At 35.4% G+C, this 20,153-nt stretch overlaps 1 protein-coding gene across 1 annotated transcript in view; it reads right to left on the bottom strand.

Annotated features, from left to right (window-relative positions):
- Positions 1-8,341: 8,341 nt before the first annotated feature.
- The window catches only part of LOC149780894 (transmembrane prolyl 4-hydroxylase-like), a 140,514-nt gene continuing 128,702 nt past the window's right edge, over positions 8,342-20,153 (bottom strand). Inside the window, exons 5-9 of the mRNA XM_089936245.1 lie at positions 17,208-17,265; positions 14,335-14,504; positions 13,167-13,257; positions 11,287-11,412; positions 8,342-8,488 (exon numbers count right to left, since the gene is read on the bottom strand). Of these exons, the coding sequence (XP_089792371.1) occupies positions 8,342-8,488; positions 11,287-11,412; positions 13,167-13,257; positions 14,335-14,504; positions 17,208-17,265 (592 nt within the window). The remainder of the gene's footprint in view (positions 8,489-11,286; positions 11,413-13,166; positions 13,258-14,334; positions 14,505-17,207; positions 17,266-20,153) is intronic.

A 20,153-nucleotide genomic window follows, 5' to 3' on the forward strand; every position in this document is an offset into this window, starting at 1 on the left:
ATGGTACATCCAATCTACTGGTCGATCTAATAAGTATTGTACATCCGATCTACTGGTCGAATATGTATGGTACATCCAAGCTACTGATCTAATATGTATGGTACATCCAACCTAATGGTCTAATAAGTATGGTACATCCAAGCTACTGAGCTAATATATATGGTACATCCAAGCTACTGGTCTAATAAGTATGGTACATCCAACCTAATGGTCTCATAAGTATGGTACATCCAACCTAATGGTCTCATAAATATGGTACATCGATGCTCTTGAGCTGATGTATATGGTACATCCAATCTACTGATCTAATAAGAATGGTACATCCATTTTACTGGTATAATAAGTATGGTACATCCATTCTACTGGTCAAATAAGTATGGCACATCCAATCTACTGGTCCAATAAGTATGGTACATCTAATCTACTGGTCTAATAAGTATGGTACATCCATTCTACTGGGGTAAATACAATCTACTGGTCTAATAAGTATGGTGCATCCAAGCTACTGATCTAATTAGTATGGTACATCCAATCTACTGGTCGGTCTAATAAGTATTGTACATCCGATCTACTGGTCGAATATGTATGGTACATCCAAGCTACTGATCTAATATGTATGGTACATCCAACCTAATGGTCTAATAAGTATGGTACATCCAAGCTACTGGGCTAATATATATGGTACATCCAAGCTACTGGTCTAATAAGTATGGTACATCCAACCTAATGGTCTAATAAGTATGGTACATCCAAGCTCTTGAGCTAATATATACGGTACATCCAATCTACTGATCTAATAAGAATGGTACATCAATTTTACTGGTATAATAAGTATGGTACATCCATTCTACTGGTCAAATAAGTATGGCACATCCAATATACTGGTCCAATAAGTATGGTACATCTACTCTACTGGTCTAATAAATATGGTGCATCCAAGCTACTGGTCTTATAAGTATGGTACATCCAATATACTGGTCTAATAAACATGGTATATCCAATCTACCGGTCGAATATGTATGGTACATTCAAGCTACTGGTCTAATATGTATGGTACATCCAACCTAATGGTCTAATATGTATGGTACATCCAATCTACTGATCTAATAAGTATGGACATCCATTTTACTGGTATAATAAGTATGGTACATCCAATCTATTGGTCTAATAAGTATGGTACATCCAATCTACTAGTCTAATAAGTATGGTACATCCAATCTACTGGTCTAATAAGTGTGGTACATCCGATCTACTGGTCTAATAAATATGGTAAATCCAATCTGCTGGTCTAATAAATATGGTACATCCAATCTACTGGTCTAATAAGTATGGTACATCCAATCTGCTCATCTAATAAGTATGGTACATCCATTTTACTGATATGATAAGTATGGTGCATCCGATTTACTGGTCTAATAAGTATGGCACATCAAATATACTGGTCTAATAAATATGGTACGTCCATTCTACTGGTTTAATAAGTATGGTACATCCATTCTACTGGTCTAATAAGTTAGGTACATCCAATCTACTGGTCTAATAAGTATAGTACATCCATTTTGCTGGTATAATATGTATGGTACATCAATTTTGCTGTATAATAAGTATGGTACATCCGATCTACTAGTCTAATAAATATGGTACATCCAATCTATTGGTCTAATAAGTATGGTACATCCAATCTACTAGTCCAATAAATATGGTACATCCAATCTACTGGTTTAATAAGTATGGCACGTCCAATCTACAGGTCTAATAAATATGGTACATCCAATTTACTGGTCTAATAAGTATGACATATTCAATCTAATTGCCTAGTAAGAATGGCACATCCGATCGACTGGCCAAATAAATACGGTTTATCCAATCTAATTAGTCTAACAATTATGACATTCCTAATCGACTATTCTAATAAGTATTGCATTTCAAATCTACTAATCTAGTACGTTTGATACAACTAATCTACTAGTCAAAAATTAATGTACATCAAATCTTTCTGTCTAATAAGTTTGACACAACTAATCTACTAGTCAAATAATTAATGTACATCAAATCTTTCTGTCTAATATGTTTGACAACTAATCTACTAGTCAAAAATTAATGTACATCAAATATTTCTGTCTAATAAGTTTGACACAACTAATCTACTAGTCAAATAATTAATGTACATCAAATTTTTCTGTCTAATAAATTTGACACAACTACTCTACTAGTCAAATAATGTACATCAAATCTTTCTAATACGTTGGACGCAACTAATCTACTAGTCAGATAAGTTTGGTACAGCTAATCTACTGTCTAATATGTATGGTACATCTAATCTGACTGGTCTGTTATGTTTGGTACAACTAATCTGACTGGTCTATTATGTTTGGTACAACTAATCTGACTGGTCTATTATGTTTGGTACAGTTAATCGAACTGGTCTATTATGTTTGGTACAACTAATCTGACTGGTCTATTATGTTTGGTACAGCTAATCGAACTGGTCTATTATGTTTGGTACAACTAATATGACTGGTCTGTTATGTTTGGTAAAACTAATCTGACTGGTTTATTATGTTTGGTACAACTAATCTGACTGGTCTATTATGTGTGGTACAACTAATCGGACTGGTCTATTATGTTTGGTACAACTAATCTAATCATTTAAAAAGTAAGGCACATATAATCTACTGTCTAATTAGTGTGGTATTTGTAATCTTTTAGTCTAAAATGTATACGAAGTCTGATATGTTATCTTGAACGGATTTGGAGCGTTATTCTAGGAAACGAATGAAGGATGGATAGATGGACAGACAAATAGATGAAAGCATTTTCATAATTGGAGCTGAAGAATTGTGACCAACAAAAGGTATTCTGGAACACTTATATAATATATGTAACAAATTTAATGTAGATGTCTTTCAGATGTTTGGAGATTTGCCCCGAAATGAACTTATGGGTGAATTGATACATGCTTGCAACATGGATAGACAAATGGACAAAAAACATCAACAGTGCTGAAGGTGAAAATCTAACTTTGATTTCACAGAGCCATCAAGAACGGTTTTGGAGTTATGTTTTGGAAACGAAAGCAATAACAGACACACTTGATGGATAGATGAACTTTGTTGAGTGGGTAATGAAAAAGCATGGAGAAATTCTGAATAATTGAATATAAAAATGACATCATTTTTTAACGTTTAAATTATTAATCTTGTGCTAGTCGTGTGGGTCCATAAAGATCCCTACAGTTGAATGGTTGGCTGTCATTAGTGGGAAGGAGAGCTCGGGAACGGTCCTGCTTGCTTTACATCGCTGGTTTCTTGTTGCATTTGCCTTTTTTTTTCTTTTTTTTTTTCGAGATTTGTTTTTTTTTTTCGAGATTTTTTTTTTTCTTCTTCAAAATGTTCTAAAAGGAGGGGGGATGTTCTATGCTGTTTATAGAGGTTCTTAGTAGATATCATGTATGAGAGAGATTTTCAAGGTTATTATGGTATTACTAGTCGAGGTGTTTAGGGTGTGTTTTCTACGTTATGTTATTTATAAGTTTTTAGATATTACCTCTTTAAGTTATTTATTAATTGATGTTTTTAGAGATTGAATGTTATTTATACTTTATTTAGCAAGAGACCGGAGTTCTAGCCGATTACACGGTTCGTTAAGGACATCTAGGACCGGAATCCTAGCTGATTACTCGGTTCGTTAAGGACATCTAGGACATCCGATTTTGCGGTTTCCTTACTTTTTTATAGGTGCTTCGTAAGTGAATTATTTATTAATACTTTATAAAACTGAATGATATGTTATGGTTTTTTATGTGGTGGCTTCTACATTTATTTAGCTAGTTACTGGGTCTTTTGGTTTTGTGGGGATAGTAATTATATTTTGTTCCTAAGTCCTGCTGAGTCTATGAATTGATTTATATTTTTATATGCTGATTGTTTATTTTTATTAGAGTCCATAAGTAACTCTGGGTATGTGTGTGGTGATCCAATCTCTTTTTGGTTTTTGATAATTATTTTCCGAGCGGGTTGATATTTTGGGCATATATTGAATACGTGGTGTAGATCTTCGGTGGTGTGGCAGTTAAAGCAGTTAATGGTTGCTGGTTTGGGTCCTATAAACCTTCCAAAACTGCTTGCTAGTTTAGTTTTTCCAGTTATTATCCTGTTTATGGTTTTCTGTTCTAAATAGGTATCCTTAGGTAGCTGTATGTTCCTATCTACGTTTTTTGGGGTTTCATGGTGATTTTTCCCTTTTGTGGAGGAGTTCCAAAAATCTTGCCATGTTTGGTCTATATATGTTTGTGCGAAGCTTATTGCTTCTGTAGAGCTATAGTTAAGCTTGATAGAGTTTTGATCTCCTAGTTTGGTTTTTGCAACTTTGTCTGCTGTTTCGTTGCCAGAGAGTCCAATGTGCGACGGTATCCACATGAGCTCGACTAACTGGTGTGCTGTGGTGATATCGTCGATTAATTGGCATGCTCTGTCGAGGAATTGTTCCCTAGAGTGTGTATTGCGATTTTGGATCGATTTGATAACGCTTAGGGAATCGCTTATAATGACTGCTTTAGGTATTTGGTTGTCTTTGATCCATTGTAGTGATTCAAGTATAGCCAAGAATTCAGTGGTGTAAATGGAGTAATAGTCAGGTAATCTCGATTTGTATATTGAATTCAGGGATGACTATTGCTGCTGCTGTTCTTGGTGGGTTGTTTGTTTTTGATCCATCGGTATATATTTTAACATAGTCCGGGTATTTTTGTTTGATTTCGTTTACCAGTACAGGTTTTAGTAAGTTTTCTTTTCCCTCTTTATTGCCTAATTTGGTAGCTTCAGTGTTAATCCTTGGTGGTTTTTGTAACCATGGTGATTTGTTCTGGTGTGTATTGTTTGTTACCTGTTTTTTTAGTAGAGGTATCTTTTCTCTTAGTTCAAGGATTACTTTGCCACTTGGTGTGATGGGTATGATTTTGGGTTTGAAGACAACTTTACACTTATTTATAGCTATTTTGGTGGGATGGTTGTCTGGGTGGGTATCTAATCGAATGGAGTATCGGAGGAGCAGTTCTTGCCTACGTAATTTTAAGGGTAGTTCTCCTGTTAGTGTTTGTAGTTCTTCTAATGATGTTGAGGGGAGTGTTCCTGTGCATAATAGTAAGGCTTTTCTCTGGATAGTGTCAAGTTTTTGTAGTACAGGTTGCTTAGCCGAGTTATATGCTTGGCAACCGTAATCCAGTTTTGATCTAATTAGGCTTTTATATATCGTGAGGAGGGTTTCCTGGTTGGATCTCCAGTCAGTCCCTGTGATGTTCCTGAGTAAAATGAGATCTTTGTTACAATTCTATGTGAGTTGTTCAATGTGCTGTTTCCATGTGAGGTGGTTGTCAAAGAACATTCCTAGGAATTTTACTACTGTTACGTATTTGATTAATTGATTTTGTATATAGAAGTTTGGATAGACTAGGTTGTTATTTCGTTTGGGGTGAATATGATTACCACAGTTTTTTCATGAGATATTTTGAAACCCCATTTGTCCGCCCATCTCCCTATGTTGTCTAGGCTCTGCTGGATTTCTTTAACTACTGTATTATTGGCAGGATTTCCCTTTCTTTGTCTTTATGTGCTATAGTGCACTGTTTAGTCCACCATGGTACAGGGTTTTTATTTTGGATATTAGTTGTCTTTGGTATGCATCAGTTAGCTGCTTCTATAATTGTGTCTGTTATGTTATCATAATACATGTCAATACTTGCGCTTTCTAAGTTATCTGGATTTACTCTAGCTAGTAATAATTGGAATTGGTCCCAGTCTGCCTGTTGGTACCTCCATTTAGGTGGGGTTTCGTTAGGAATGTGTTGAGTTTTTGTTTGAATATTGATTGTGATGGGAAAATGGTCACTTCCTAACGTATCTTCCTGATCCACCCACCAATTTGTGATTTGAGCCAATTTTGGGGTAGTGATGGTTAGGTCTATGGCTGAGAGAGCGCCATCCTCAGGGTTTAATCTAGTGTTCGACCCGTCATTTAAGATGACCAGATTGTTCTCAGTTATCCATTTTTCAACCATTTTTCCTCTTTGATCTTTCTTTTTACCTCCCCATAATTCAATGCCAGTCCACTGGCTCGACGTCACAACTGTGTACGTAAAAGCACAATATATCTCATTTACAAAGGTCTTTATACTGACGAAAAATGTATTATCAGCTTAGACTACAAGCGCTATGTTAGCATTCCGAGAAATGAGAGATATTTCACGTGCTTCTGATGGCCTCTCTTTGAATTTTTATTTCAGTCGTTTTGCGTTGAATTTTAGCGGGGGAAAAAGTGTTCAATGACAGTGCACATGTTCTTGGAAAATAGGCCTTAAATTTCTATATTTTATGCTACCATTTTAAATCTCATGAATAAAATGTTTTTAAAAAAAGATAATTGAACGTGTTTCTGCAAGAAATTCCCTGGCTTCAACACTTTAGTAACAAATGACGCAATACCATCATTACCAGCCACGAAGGAACATCAGCTATCCTCTTTTGTCCTTAATCACCAGTGATTGATTGGGATACCATTTCTTCGTTGCCATAAATAAGGATGAACAAAATGTCATGATCAACAGCACAATGAAAACAAGTTATTTCACCTCAACGAAAGTGCCCTTTTTTCGATTGATAAATGACTGCATTTGGAAGAGAAAATCTGATTTGCTCATTCAAGCAGAATAAAAGATTATGTTGGGTCAACGTTCCGAAAATATTTACTAGGGCCCGAAGTGACCTATTAAGCAGCTGTATGCGTGTTCATTATAAACGAGGAAATCTTGCCATTGGCAGCAATGGGAGAAAAGGGATTGTACTGGATTCCTGGCGGTGCTTTGCGACGATCATATCAATGATGTCAAGATGTAATGGTCACTACATTCATTTACAAAACAGACATAAATTATGTACCATCACAAGTAAGTGTTTAAAATATGCACATATATTCACGATAGCAAAATTAAACGTAAAAGCGGTATATCTGGACACAGTAAGAAAGCTTTTAAACCATTTTAATATCTTAAGTATTTTCAATAGAGCAGATATCAGCTAGATTTTGAAATAAAAACAAAAGAAGAGGTGCCGTTCTATGCATAACACTGGCCAGAAAAATGCCATGGAATGTTTAATTACGACCATGTTGTAATGTACATATCTTATTGAATCTTGTATGTGTTCATTCCTTACTAGGTTATCAGGTTCATGTACATAAATAACATTAGTCAAATACTTCATTTAATTGAAGTATAATGCTTGACAATTAAAATTTGGTAGTATACTAATACTAGTATACTAGCATAGTAGTAATAGCAGTGTTTAGTAAATGCAGGTAAATGTAGTTGAAGCTGTAATCGCACTAGTGGGACTGCGTTCGGGAACATTACTAATACTTTTAATTAAAAAAAGGACAACACCAATCGCAAATACATCTACTACCGCTGCTAGCTAAAGCTAATATTGTCATTGCTTTCTGTACGATGTACACTGTAGAGGGAATATCGTATTGTTAGACACAGGTATTTACCAAAAAAGAAAAGAGTTGGATTATTGGTATTCCGCAACCATATGGATTGTTATAGCTGCCTTCGTGCATTCCAAACGAACCTTACCGGTGTCGGTCATTGCAGTTCAACCGCCGTGGAGAAAACGCAAATTTGGTAGAACATATCCTTATAAACACACATTTTCATTGCAATGGAAGCCACATATTTGTTGAGTAGCCGAGGTCAACACTTAACAGTTATTTGGCCATAGGACAGGTAAAGTAAAAACAAGGATAATTTGTAAAATACATAAAACAACTATGAATCCCTGCATCCCCTTGCATTTGCATCATGAAAAAATACACACAAGAACACAATCAAAGTAGAAAAGGAAAAAAAAAATCCAGAAGGGTTAATATAGATTAAAGGACAGTGTAAAGATAAATTTACAATAAAATCAGATGTCAAACATTAGGGATCAAAATATTTAAATGAATCAGAGCTAAAATTTGCGTAAATGAATCGAATTGGACACATTTAAAACTTTGTAAACTTCACTTTTGAACAGATACTGTGACAAAATGAAGACAACAATTAAACTATTGTTTAACTTCGCATTTTCAGTTTTACAAAAGGGCTAATTATCGGCAAAATATCACAGTTCGAAATATATTTTGGCTCGATTCCAATAAATCAAGAAGGCAGATTTATTTTTAATTAAAAAGGGTCTTTAAAAAACATCTGCCATCTTGCATCTAACTCCTACTTTTAGTAAATAATGGGGTACAAAGAAAACTTAAAATTATAAATGCATCCATGAGGAAGAAAGAATTCATTTTATTTTCCCTTATAATGAAGACTTGGTATTAAGCGATTGAGATATGGTGGTGTGGAGATCCATGTGTTTGCAATCCATTTTGAACCCGTCAGAACGTCGCAGCCTCCGTGATAGGACCGATTGTCAGTAAGGCCAAGGTACCCCGTCTGAAACACGTAATTTTAGCTATGCTTACAAGCATCAGATGACAATTTAATGTAAGTGTTCTAAATATTTTGTTATTAAACATATATTTTAGCAGTTCTCTGCATGATCTTTGATGTATTCATTCCTGGCAAGTGCTAAAATTATAACAATTACAAAAAATATATTGGACAACCTGGTTTGTTTGATAATCCTGAGAAAAAGTATTGGCCTGTTAAATTGGTGTTATCAAGCACAGATAATATCAATACAGTATTTCTTCGATTTAAATCCCATCAGTACATCAGAGCCCATGGTATGTTAATGGATCTGTTTGTATGACTTGAATTCTAGAATATCTCTGTACCCTTTAATGGCTCCTGAAGAGTATTGTAGTGATGTATAATTGTAGATGTTTGTGTTATTGTGAGGGACAACTGTAGATTCTTGCGTTGTAGTGAGAAACAACTGTAGATTTTTGTCTTATTTTCAGGGACAACTGTAGATTGTTGTTTGTAGTGAGGGACAAATGTAGAAGTTTATGTTGTTGCGAGTGACAGCTGTAGATTCTTGTGTTGTAGTGATGGACAACCTTAGATTGTTGTGCTTTTTGTGAGGTATGACTGTAGACTTTTGTAAATGAAAGAATTCCGTTTTGGATGACAAGATTACATATGTAATCAATAGTAACATCATTTAGTTGTAAACCAAAATGGCTGACAATGACGTCTTCCAGTAAAGCAGAATACTGCTCAGATGACTGCGTAGGTTGCTGTCATTATACGTGTCTGCTTTATAACTATTTTACTGAGACAGCAATCATGGAGCTGATAAGTTGCTGGCTTCGGTGGACCCATCCACAAATTTGAGACAGTCAATTTATTCTGCGTTCATTTGTAGGTCTAGGTCATACAAATAAACGTATGAATATCAATCCAATTTACCCCAATAAAATAGAAGAAAATGCATCGTTCTGCTCGAGTTGATGATGGATAGGTAGTATAGCCCCCCCCCCCCCGCCCAAAAGTAAAGTTATACATGATATTATTACCGCTATTAAAACCATTCTTCAGGTAGTCAAGTCATTTTACAATCTCTCATACAATGGTCTCAGCTTGGTGTCACGTTTAGCTTAATATATCTTTTCTGACACGAAAATTTATTTACTAAACTTGTCCGATTTCTAATTGAAACGAGTTATCCAGACATGTCTGCTTGGTTAAACTAAGAAAATATTCCTATTTGCGTCTTGATGTCGCCATTAAGTTCTATATAAACTTATTCCCGTTTTACATTAAAAAAGATTGCAATAAATTTATTTCAAGTCTGGTGAAAATACGTTGGTTGTAAGAAGTAGATTGAAACAAATTTAAAACGCTGAATGTAAAAATATTTTTAAAAAATTTAATCGCTGGTTTAATGAATCCTGTGTAAAATATGGCTGGCATTATAAAAGTGTATTCCGATTGAAATCCCAGCTCTAGCTGAATATCTAATAATCTGGACAGTCTGTAGCTTGAATTAAAATGAATTTGGAACCACATAACATTCAGTATTTTGTTTACTTCGGTTGCTCACCTTTCTTTATTAAATGGACAGTCTGTAGCTTGAATTAAAATGAATTTGAAATGACATAACATTCAGTATGTTGTTTACTTCGGTTGCTCACCTTTCTTTATTAAATAGACAGTCTGTAGCTTGAATTCAAATGAATTTGGAATGACATAACATTCAGTATTTTGTTTACTTCGGTTGCTCACCTTTCTTTATTAAATGGACAGTCTGTAGCTTGAATTAAAATGAATTTGGAATGACATAACATTCAGTATTTTGTTCACTTCGGTTGTTCACCTTTCTTTAATAAAGGGACAGTCTGTAATTTGAATTAAAATGAATTTGGAATGACATAACATTCAGTATTTTGTTTACTTCGGTTGCTCACCTTTCTTTATTAAATGGACAGTCTGTAGCTTGAATTAAAATGAATTTGGAATGACATAACATTCAGTATTTTGTTCACTTCGGTTGTTCACCTTTCTTTAATAAAGGGACAGTCTGTAATTTGAATTAAAATGAATTTGGAATGACATAACATTCAGTATTTTGTTTACTTCGGTTGCTCACCTTTCTTTATTAAATGGACAGTCTGTAGCTTGAATTAAAATGAATTTGGAATGACATAACATTCAGTATTTTGTTTACTTCGGTTGTTCACCTTTCTTTAATAAAGGAACAGTCTGTAATTTGAATTAAAATGAATTTGGAATGACATAACATTCAGTATTTTGTTTACTTCGGTTGCTCACCTTTCTTTATTAAATGGACAGTCTGTAGCTTAAATTAAAATGAATTTGGAATGACATAACATTCAGTATTTTGTTTACTTCGGTTGCTCACCTTTCTTTATTAAATGGACAGTCTGTAATTTGAATTAAAATGAATTTGGAATGACATAACATTCAGTAGTTTCTTTACTTCGGTTGCTCACCTTTCTTTATTAAATGGATTGAAGTGAATATAATTTGATAGAAATGTAGATGAATTATTATGGGATGATGTGTGACCCCTTAAAACTAAAAGTAGAAAATATTTAAGAGTAATATGTGTAAGGATCTTTCCTTTAGTTGCCAATGAAATGGTTAACCTCAAACAAAAAAAAAATCATAAGGCAGATGATTGAGAAAAATGCAATTATTTTTTTTCAAAAAAAGTAAAATTGATTTGTTTCCATGTATTGAACTTTTGTGTCTATGCCTAATGCATTCCTTTCACATTTTCGGACTAAACATGACATTAGTGGGATTTCTTCCTACATAGTTACCTCTGGATCGACATGATGATTGTACCACATTATGGCTGTCCCCTTCTTGGGCCTCAGTATCAATGAGGCATTGTAGCAAAAATAGCTCAGATTGGACCAGAGAAAGTTGTTGTCTTTCAGCATGTCCTAAAAATCAAAAAGGACGCAATTAATTAGTCAGTAAATGAATTGAAAAGTGTATATTGCCCATGGCAAGATCCTTATGTTTCAATACAAAATAATCTCCCATACTCGTCATCATCCTCAAACGGCACCTCTCATTAATAGCCAGCATCTGTTTTCCTTCTCTTTCATTTATCTAAATATTAAATATATCCATTACAGATCAAACAACATAATGTATCCATTCTCTCTGTGGCCGTTAAAGACCATTAACTCTGCAGGGTCTATAATGGTCAGTCAAGAACCATACAGATGTGTCCATCATAGGACGTAATCATCTATACAGAGGTAAACATTATATGAGAATAAAGAAAAGCAACCAATCAACTTTGCTTTTAAGGAACAGCTCTCCATTTCATGATATAAAAGCAGGTTTCTGTAAACGAATTTTTCAAGCCAAACATGAAATTTCTTGAACGTTTTAATAATAATAACAAGACACTTGGTGTCAACGTAAATTATATTGACTCTAGTTTAAATGAATAACTTCATTTCCAATCATTTAATTGTTGTGACGAATTTGTTGTTGTAATGGATTATGCCTATGCTTTCGAGGAATTATCTTCTTTGTTTTGTCGTCGACAAACATGCTTGATTCAATGAGGAGAACGAGTCGAACTAAAAATATGTACTTAATATCAAATACTATTGTACTTATTGTTCTATGGTGTATTTATGGTAACAACAAAATCCCAAGGAATGACAATATAGTTGTTAAGAATAAATTTTAACGCAAATATACCTGCTTGATATTAGTACTGACGTAGCATAATATGCCTGTAAAATCAGGGTTATGTTATTTGTTCTACTGATTAATCCTAGTAATCTGCACAATATGCGACGGTAGATCTGTGTCTTTGGAGTTTTCAGTTGTACTCGACTTATAATGGGATATATACGGTATTAACAAGTGACGAAGCTCAGTATGCTGCCAAAAGACCAAGACACGATTTAATTATTTGATACAATGATACCTGCTTAAGGACCAACAAGAATATACAATCTTGCTGGTTTACAGTCTTGTTGGGTTACAGTCTTGTTGGGCTGAGTTGATTCTACGTCTGTGGTAAGTATTTTCATAAAATAAAGTTAGTTTGTCCTCTTCGTCCCGTCTGTTTTATTAGGGTGCAACTATCTTCCGCCATCCAGGTCGGTCTGGAGCAATGGGTTGTACCTCGACCAAGGAAACTCCTATCTCATCCATCTAGGTCATCACTGTCCTTCGCCAGGTTATCTTTAACCGTCCACATTTACGCTTACCATCTGGTGTCCATCTGAGGGCTACCTTGGGTATCCGTTCTTGGGGATCTTCATTACGTGGCTGAGCCATTTGATCCTGCGCATCTTGATCTCCAGGGAAATTTTGTTACATCCCGTCTTTTCATATAGGTTGACTTCGGAGATCTTATTTGGCCAATAAATGTTGCAGATTTTACGGAGACAGCTACTGTGAAATGAGTTTACTCTGCTCATACCTGTCTTCACTACTATCCAACATTCGAAGCAGTACAACAGTACCGACTTTATGTTGCTGTTGTAAAGTGTGATCTTTATCCTGAGGCTATATTCTTTTAATTTCCTTTCAGGGCGGGGTCTGCTGAAAGCACTTCTGGGTTTATTTTATAAAATAAAGCAGTGTAAATAATTGTCTGCTATAAATACAATCAACCATACATGTTCCTGAAAGCAATCTTAAATGAAATCATCCATCCCTGTACCTGATATATATCTTCAGGGATATCAGCAAGTGGAAAAGCAGTCTCTCCTCCTGCTATAACATCCGTTAGGTAATACATCACTGTGATATACCTGACAATTTATGAAATGTATAAAATCAGCTATACAATGTACTGATAAATGAACCTGAGATAGTTTATGTATCGATTGATCATAGATGGATACTATATTTGTAGAGAGTTTCAAAGATTCTTTTAAAATAAAATTAATAAAAATTCTTATTATTTTTACAGCTCCTAATTTAACCTAGATTCACATCAATATTCAAAAAACATAACATCAAATGCAGAACCTAACAGTTTCCTATTAGTTAACAGAGCATTTTTAGAAAATTTAATTCCGACCTAGGTCTGTTTAGAGGGGTATATAATCGTGTTACATTGTGATTATTCATTCGTGACTTAACCTATGAAGCAAAGTCATTCTTATCGTTGTGTTCAGTTTTTAATTTGGGTGGAAATTATTCAAATTATATTCATTGGAATTACAAAGTGCGCTATAATATTTTTGGAAAGAAACATTAATCGGGAATTATAGTGAATTCACACCAGAATATTTTGGATTATATTAGAGTGATACATAAAAATACTGTTAGCACATGTCCACACATCATACCATTGACGCTATAGCACGTTTTAGACTATAGGTACATCGGCACACCCCATGTCATAATTTATTTTGAATACCACTGGAATTCAATTGGAACTTCATACACTTGGACATGTGATATAAATTTTAGGACCTTTGAGATTAAATTTACAATACTGTAAGTTTGTTGTGTTTTACGTTTTTGTTCGTTTGTTTTGTAATTTTCACTTTGTACCTTTGTATTCTAGAGAAATAAATTATTATTTGTTTCGTATAATAATACAAAACTTGTTGGTTTTCGGTCTTTATGTGAGTGACAGAGAGACAGAGAGAATGAATGAAAACCGCAGAACATTAAAAAATGATAACGATCTGACAATGCAAGATTACACTCTATGTATTTATTTTTAGATAACCTCAGTGGGTGATCCTAAGGGACTTTGTGATAGATGAGACGCTGATTTGTAATTTGAATATTTCACTATACAAATATTGTATTTCCCAAAATGTTTAACGGTGATTGGGGATGCATAACTTATGCCTCTTTCCAAAATAACTTACCTACATAGACGACAACAAGTTTCCCAATTTGGTGTCTCCGCATTACACCGAATTTTCATCTGGAAACAGCATGGGATGTGAGATGGATCTTCCTCCTCCTTATACGTAGCATAGATTCTGGAGCTGTCTAGATGGGCATGGAAATGTCCCCCTTCTTTATAACTAGCAACCTGTTACCAAGGGAAGCATAAACAATGTATCATATGCAATTGTAGATCAGAAAGGGACAGCACTATTTATTCCATAATGTATCCAAGGGCAACACAAATGTTTCTATAATATATCCAAGAGCAACACCATTTCTCTTGTAATGTCACAAGAAAGCAGTAATGATATTATTCGAAAAGGAAGCTAGAATTATCACTGCCAATATTTTTCCAATTCTCAACTGAAAATCACCAACAAGAGTACCATGAACGGAATAGTATAAGACCACTGCAGATTTAATAGTCCTATTAGGGCATTGTTGGTAGCCTATTATTTAATAAGTAGACCCAGTGATCCGAATCTTTGGTCAAGGTTTTGAACAAAAGTTACTGTACACAATCCAGTACTTGAATGTGACTTGCCATGATCATTCCCTTTAACAGTGAGACCCCAGAATCTGTTTCTGTATTACCCTAAGTGCAAGTCGTCCAAAAAAGTCAAGGAACTTACTTTTGAGCAAAAGTTTTAAAAAATTATTGGATCCGCAGTAACCTCTACATTTGACATTTCACAAATACCACCGAGAAAACGATTTCATTTTTGCCTTTTTTGCATGCTGTTATTGTTGTTGTTGGGTTTTACGCCATTTTTCAGCACACGATAGGCTATACATGGCGGTCAGTATTAATGGTGGAGGAAGAACCCGGGAAAACCCCAGAAAGAACCACCGAACCACGAGAAGCTACTGGCAAGCTTTCTCACATAACCAAAATGGCTGAATCCGAGATTCGAACCCACGTAGACAGAGGTGAGATGGCAGTGATCCGTAACGGAGAGCGCTTTAGATCACTCGGCCACTCAGGGCCCCGCCTTTTTTGCAAGCCCTACATAAACTCTGGTTATGTTAGGATATCTGGAACTAAAGTTATTATGCAAAATATCATTTGTCAATCACAGCAATCACATTGACCCCTATCTTTGACCTTTTGACTAAAAATATTAATGGATTTCTATCTTACTCAATGTATAAATCATCCATAATCATTGGTGAAGATACGTGGTAGAGATCTGAAGAAAAGAAAAAACATTTTTCTTCTTTCAGTCAATGACTTTGAGTTTTGACTTTTATCCCCAAAATTGATCGGCTTCATTTTTACTACAAGTGCAATCCATCCACAAAGTTTGTCGCAAGTTTGTGATTTGTAACTTATGGCCATCACTTTTGACCTATAATCCCAAAATGGGCGTGTTTTTTTTTTTTTTTTTTATTGCTTCACTGTGCGCCCTCAAGAAAGTCTGGTCCAGCCAATCGGTCTAAAATTAGTGTTATTGTGCAGAAACTATTTGTCTTCTGTAAGTAATTATTCTAGACCTTTAACTTCCAAATCAATTGGCATTGACCTGTCCGAAAGTGCAAGCATTCCCCAGGATTTCCTAACTCTGGATTATGGAGATCTCCAGTGCGGAAACGAAAATGGTAATAGACGACAAACCGACTAATATATACACAGATCGATGGATGAGAAATTGGACGGAGAGACAGCATCATACCATAGTTAACTCACCCCTATGGCAGGCATATAGCAATGTCTTGAAATAGGGTATGGGCTTATCATCAAACATGAGTTTATTACGGTTACAAAGGTAATACAGTTGATATTTATAATCAAGCACAAAAACTATTAAAACCTTCATTCAAAAACAAATTTTAAAAAATCCAGTTTAAAACCTCTAAAACTCAGAAACCAGTACACTTGATTTTTGGGGGTGCGGTTGGTGGATAGGTGTGAGACCTGGTTTGTAAGGCAAATTCATATAACATTTAACTTAATTTGCAATATATCATTGTGTTTATGTACTCTAATATTATTCATATTTAATCATCAAGATTTGGCATTTTCATATCAATTGGTCAAAAATGCTTAGAAATTATAGTAAAGTGTACCAAATTTCACACATTTCAAAATTACTAGAAAAATCATGAAAAATTAATAAAATGCTGTCATTAAAATTCCAAAAAATGTGTCTACTTCTTCCAGTTCCTACTGAACTCTGCTTTCCCAGCTTAGATACGTGGATGTGACTAACAATGGTCAGCAACTGCCTACAGTGGTCAGTCGATTTCCATGAAGAAAACAAATAACAGATACCTTCATGCCAAACCTAATAATAGTTCTTTTCACTGATCCATCGTATAAAGAAACATTTTAAAAATTGAAGTTCAAAGGAATCAAAATTTGAAAAATGTCTTGCTATGTAATGCCTTCGAATATTTTGACCCTTTGTTACGGCTCCAGTGCCTTTATTTAGAAGGTTGAATGCAGAGAATCCCTTTTAATCCAATGAAAATATTTGATTACGCTGTTGGATTTCTTCGGGTCTTTCTCAAAGAATTTTTCAGGTCAACGGTAATTAACACAAATAAAAATCAAGTGAACCAGTCTTTTCTTTCTGACAAGCATGAAATTTATTTTTCTTGTTGGCAAAATAATGTCATTGCTTAAATACCGGGGTATTTTCAAGTAGTATTCAAAAATGAGAGACACTCAGTTATTGTGGAATAAAAATAAAAATGTCAATTCATATTAAGAATTTTGAACGATGTAGAACATGTCTATATTGCATGCTAGTTTATTACTGCCATGTCTATTGTATACATTTACGGTGAAAAAATAGATGAGTTAATTTTTACGTGCTTATTTTAAGCACAAATGAAGAAGTTATACCTGAAGGTCTTCACTTCTTTCTATGACTTCTCTTGGTAGCTGTGCTATACTAGCAACTCTGCAACAAAAGATAAATGTTTAAGGTTAAATGTTCTGACAGAAGTTTTGTAACTGCTGTTTCTTAGTGATTTTGCACACCTAATATTGTAACTCAAAATGAGAAAATTAATATTAAGCTGTCTCCATATTTTGCGTTCATGCCTTTCGCCTCTTTATTAGCATGTTTATTTTTGCTGTTATTTACATTTACATTTCTTTAAAGTCATTAAAAAACAACGGCAGCCTAGACCTACTTCACACTTCAAGTCCAGAGACCAACCCCAAGTGAGCCTACCATACGCGCGCACACACATACACACAAAAAAACACACACACAATCACACACACACACCAGATAGGGAAGGAGAAAAAAACCAACATCTCCTATAAAAAATACCCCAATATTTACTGTCAAAACCCCCAGTATCAACTATACACACAAACGTACGCGAACGCATACAAGCACACAAATATATACACACACACCACAAAGAAGGAAGGAGAAAAAGACCAATATCTACTATCAAAAATACCCCATTATCTACTATCCACACAATCGCACGCGCACGCATGCAAACACTTATTCTACTATCCACACAGAAGGGAGGGGTAAAGAACCCAATATCTACTATAAAAAAATACCCCAATATTTACTATAAAAAAAGCAAATCTAATATCTGCACAAACAAACGGGAACGCTAACAAGCCCCGAATACACTATCGACACACGGGAAGAAGAAGAAGAAGAAAATACTATCCACACAGAGGGAAGAGGAAAGAAACACACACACACTCTACTATCCACCCAAACCCAAATGTACTATTCACACAGCGTACGGACACGCATACAAACACACACTCTACTATCCACACAAGCACACACTCTACTATCCACACAAACGTAACGCATGCATACAAACACACAAATACGCACACAACACACATAGGGAACAAGGAAAAACAAACATAAAATATACTATCCACACAGAGGGAAGAGGAAAGAAACACACACACACTCTACTATCCACACAAACCCAAATATTCTATTCACACAACGTATGCGCACTCATAAAAACACACACTCCATTATCCACAAAAACGTGCACGCGCGCATACAAACAAATATTCAACTATCCACACAAACGTACGCGCACGCATACAAACACACACTCTACTATCCACACAGAAGCGCAGGGTAAAAAACCGAATATCTACTATCAAAAATACCACAATATTTACTATCAAACAACCCCAAAATCTACTACCACACAAACGTACGCGAACGCATACAAACACACACTCTACTATCCACACAAACACACACTCTACATTCTACACAAACACACTCTACTATTCACACAAACGTACGAGCACGCATACAAACCCCAAAAATCTACTATCCACACAAACGTACTTGAACGCATACAAACACACACTCTACTATCCACACAAGCGTACTCGAATGCATGCAAATAAACACTCTACTATCCACACAAACACACGCTCTACTATCCATACAAACGTACGCGCACACATACAAACCCCAAAATCTACTATCCACACATACGTGTGTGTGTGTGTGTGTGTGATTTTGATTTTTAACGTAGCTTTAACAATTTTTCAGTCATATCGCTACGATGTCTGCAATGTGGCAGTTTATAGTGATGTCTAGCACTGGGGCATCATGCTGCAGACATGTAGCATGATGTCCCACCCAGTCACATTATCCTGACACCGGGCCGACCAGTCCTAACACTAACCTCTTAATGCTGAGCGCCAAGCGAGGCAGCTGTTAATACCATTTTTGTAAGTCTTTGGTATGACTCGGCCGGGGATCGAACCCACGACCTCCCGCATCCGAGGCGGACGCTCTAACCACTAGGCCACCGGAGCGGTATCCCACACATACGTATGCGAACGCATACAAACACACGATCTAAGCAGCAGGGAGGTTCTACAGACCAGACCGTTCCAATAAAAAAATCCTCCTACGAGAACATTTCCCGTAGAAACCTCAGAAAGCAGAAATAAACCTTTCCAGAAAAACTAATTTGCGTAAATTCGACCCCGAATGTAATTTTTGTGTGCAAATTATATCATTCTGGACAAAGAAAAAATACGATTTTTTAGGGGTGGGGGGTGGGAAAAAGTTCGGGTGTCGAGTGTGCATGCAAGAAAAGGCTGCAATTTCATGAGTAAATTTGATCAAGACCGATTCGATACCTACTACGCGGATCATGAAGATTAATCGTGATAAATCCGTGCGGTGTTGCTTGAGCGTGACTGAAGAAATTTTTAAATTTATTTATATCCATATCGCCGTTACACCAAGTCTGATGAATGTTTCTCAGCGTGTGAGTATCAACGCCATTGAATACTGATAAAATATTACAATTGTCCCTAATTACTTTTGGAATTTGTGTATATCGCTGCGTCACGTAAATCACATCAGTATTCTTGTGACGGCCACGCGAGAATATCCTAGCCGGATTAGTTTGCTTATCTAGCATCACATCATCGAAAACAACAAGATTATTAACATCGCCATCTAAATTTTCCACTGATGGAGCTTCATTGATATCTGTGATGAATTCGATTGTTCCTTCGTCAGTATTATCGCTAAATTCTTTTAGTACTTGATAACATCGCTGATCATCAACAGATGGCGCAACCAAATACAATTTATCCCATTTCAACCATCGCATTATCAAATTTAATAACAACTGCGTTTTTCCAGATCCTGACGGTCCAATGATTATCATTCTTATCGAATTTGGTAACGCCGCGGTGTGTTTTATTTGCTCGCGTTTCTTCGTGGCCGAAAAATCAATTACATTCATGTTACTAGAATACATGGATCTATATTGTGTTAAGTGTCGCACTCGCACAGATACGATAAATCCAATC

This window comes from Sinohyriopsis cumingii, chromosome 16 (genome assembly GCF_028554795.1).
Source record: "Sinohyriopsis cumingii isolate HCF-2022 chromosome 16, ASM2855479v2, whole genome shotgun sequence".
In the NCBI taxonomy this organism is placed as follows: Eukaryota; Metazoa; Mollusca; class Bivalvia; order Unionida; family Unionidae; genus Sinohyriopsis; species Sinohyriopsis cumingii.